Raw genomic sequence first — 2,337 nt, forward strand, 5'->3', positions numbered from 1 at the left:
AATTGGGGAAGATTAGAAGAAGAAACAGTAACTCCATTGCTTTACTTTTCAAATATATACGGTTAATTCATGTTTAAGGTTTGAGTCAACCTAACTTGTTTGAATTGCTTTATAATTTAATGGTCAAAGTTAAACTATAAATTTCACACTCTACCACCTACTTATTGATTTCTCAATTTTATAAATTATAATTTAAATTGTGCTATATGTACATAAAGGTTAATTAACACATTAATTTACATCTATGTGGTTCTATAGATTTTGATATATCGATCTTAACAACATATTTTTCAATCAACTGTCAAATTTTTGACACATCGGGAGGTCTCAATCAAATTGTACACTTTGTGTGTATAAGTAGTTTAATCCTTTTAATTTAAGTAACTTAAAATGCAATCCAAACGAGCACCAAATAGATTAATGGCTACTTTTGAATAATGTCGCTACTTATCCTTTAATGAAAGAGACTAGAGTTTGAAAGGGGTTTCAAACAGTTACAATTTACAATTGAAAAGAGAATAAGAATTAAAAAAATCAATAATCAAGAAATCCTACGTTCCATCACAAGAAATTATCATCTTCATTTTCTGTCTCGTTCCATGGGAAGAATACTTACAATCAGAGATCTTATAGGATTCATCAAAGACAAGGCATCACTATTCAAAGCTGTCTTAGTTCCGAAATCAACCACTCTCTCTCTCCGCTTGGCGGTCCTCCGAGTCACCACCCACTCTCCTCCGGCTCCACCAAATGACGGCCAGCTTTCCACCCTCCTCCTCCTCGGAGACAGCTCGCGGGCCACAGCCTCCGCCATCATTGCAACCCTCATGGACCGCCTACACCGAACCAGAAACTGTATTGTTGCGTTAAAGTGCCTTGTGACCATTCATTACATCATCAAGCATGGCCCCTTCATTCTCCAAGATCAGCTTTCAATTTTTCCAGTCTCAGGCGGGTTTAATTACCTAAAACTATCGGCTTTTCGCGATGGTGCCACCGCCACCATGTGGGCCCTCTCTGTATGGGTCAGGTGGTACGCGCGTTACCTGGAAACCCTACTTTCCAGTTCTAGGGTTTTAGGCTATTTGATTTGCTCATCTTCTTCCAGCACAGTTAAAGAGAATCAAGAACAGAGAATTCCGTTTTTCTTGAACGCTGATTTGATCAAAGACGTCGATTGTTTGGTTGGACTGGTTGAGGAAATGTGCGAAGTACCAAATTTTCTCCTACTTGAACATAACATGCTGTTAAACGAGATCATGGGATTACTGTCTAATGACTATTTATCAGCCGTTCATGAAATTTTAGTAAGAATAGACGAGTTGAGGGAGAGGTTGAGTTGTCTGAGTTCCTGCGACTTAACGGAGTTAGTACGTGCTTTGAAGAAATTACAAGATTGTAAAGAAAAATTGTTGGCGTTATTTTCCCCAAGAACGACTTCAGTCGAGACATTATGGGGTTTGATTGAGGAATTATATGGAAGGGTTGAGATGTCAAAGATGTACAAGGAGAGTGAATTGCTGGATTTTGGAAGAGGAAAGGCAAGTGAGTCGGCTCGCCTTGAACAGCGAGTTGTAAATTCTGGTGACTCAGTGCAATTCCAATCAGGTAGATTTTCATTCTTGGTCCAAACAAATTAATTTGTTACGTATGGTGATAGTTGTACGTCAACAGAAGAACTCTTTAAAGTCAAATTTTAATCCAATCAAGTACCAGCAGGTACCTACTCTTTTTATCGAAGTATTTTTTGTCAAATGTGTCATAATTAATTAAGCGATTTATAAATAATGAGCAAATCATAGACTTTTAAATGGGAAGTTAGATGATGAATGCACCAAACATATTTGTACACAGAAGTCATTTTCAACTCATAATATCAAAACGTATTGCATTTCATGCTGTCGTACATGTTTGGCATAATCTTTAAAAAGATACTTATAAAAAAATCATTAAAGCCATAATTATAGAAAAAAAATAAACAGAACTTGTGTCGGCGCTGACGTGACAAAATGTAAATGAACTATTTTTCTTCTTTTTTCCCATCTTTCAATGATTTCGCGCTAAATGTTATCTATAAGGTTTATCTATCAAAAAAAATTTGTACTTGTAGCACGATTCAATATAAGATTTAGAATTTTATTTTATTTTTTTTTTCAGAAAAATTAGCAGCGGAAGTCCCAAATGTTTAAATAGTAGCTGTCATGTCTAAAACATTTCAATAAATATACGTGAAATGATCTCTAACAATGTCCAACCAAAAATTTGACAGTTGACCAAAAATCAAGTGTGTCACCTTAATTTGTTCAATTTTAAAGAGGATAAAATAAGAACTCTACA

General features: G+C 35.5%; 1 protein-coding gene across 1 annotated transcript; it reads left to right on the forward strand.

The window, feature by feature from the left end:
* Positions 1–470: 470 nt before the first annotated feature.
* LOC111401168 (putative clathrin assembly protein At4g40080) lies at positions 471–1,737 on the forward strand. The gene has a single exon (XM_023028779.1). The coding sequence runs from the start codon at positions 600–602 to the stop codon at positions 1,638–1,640; it is 1,041 nt and encodes a 346-aa protein (XP_022884547.1). The 5' UTR covers positions 471–599; the 3' UTR covers positions 1,641–1,737.
* The last annotated feature ends 600 nt before the right edge of the window (positions 1,738–2,337 follow it).

The sequence above is a fragment of the Olea europaea genome, chromosome 10 (assembly GCF_002742605.1).
Source record: "Olea europaea var. sylvestris chromosome 10, O_europaea_v1, whole genome shotgun sequence".
Lineage (NCBI taxonomy): Eukaryota > Viridiplantae > Streptophyta > Magnoliopsida > Lamiales > Oleaceae > Olea > Olea europaea.

Coding starts and splice junctions, on each gene's coding strand:
- LOC111401168 (XM_023028779.1), top strand. CDS start 600: ATGGGAAGAATACTTACAATCAGAGATCTTATAGGATTCATCAAAGAC.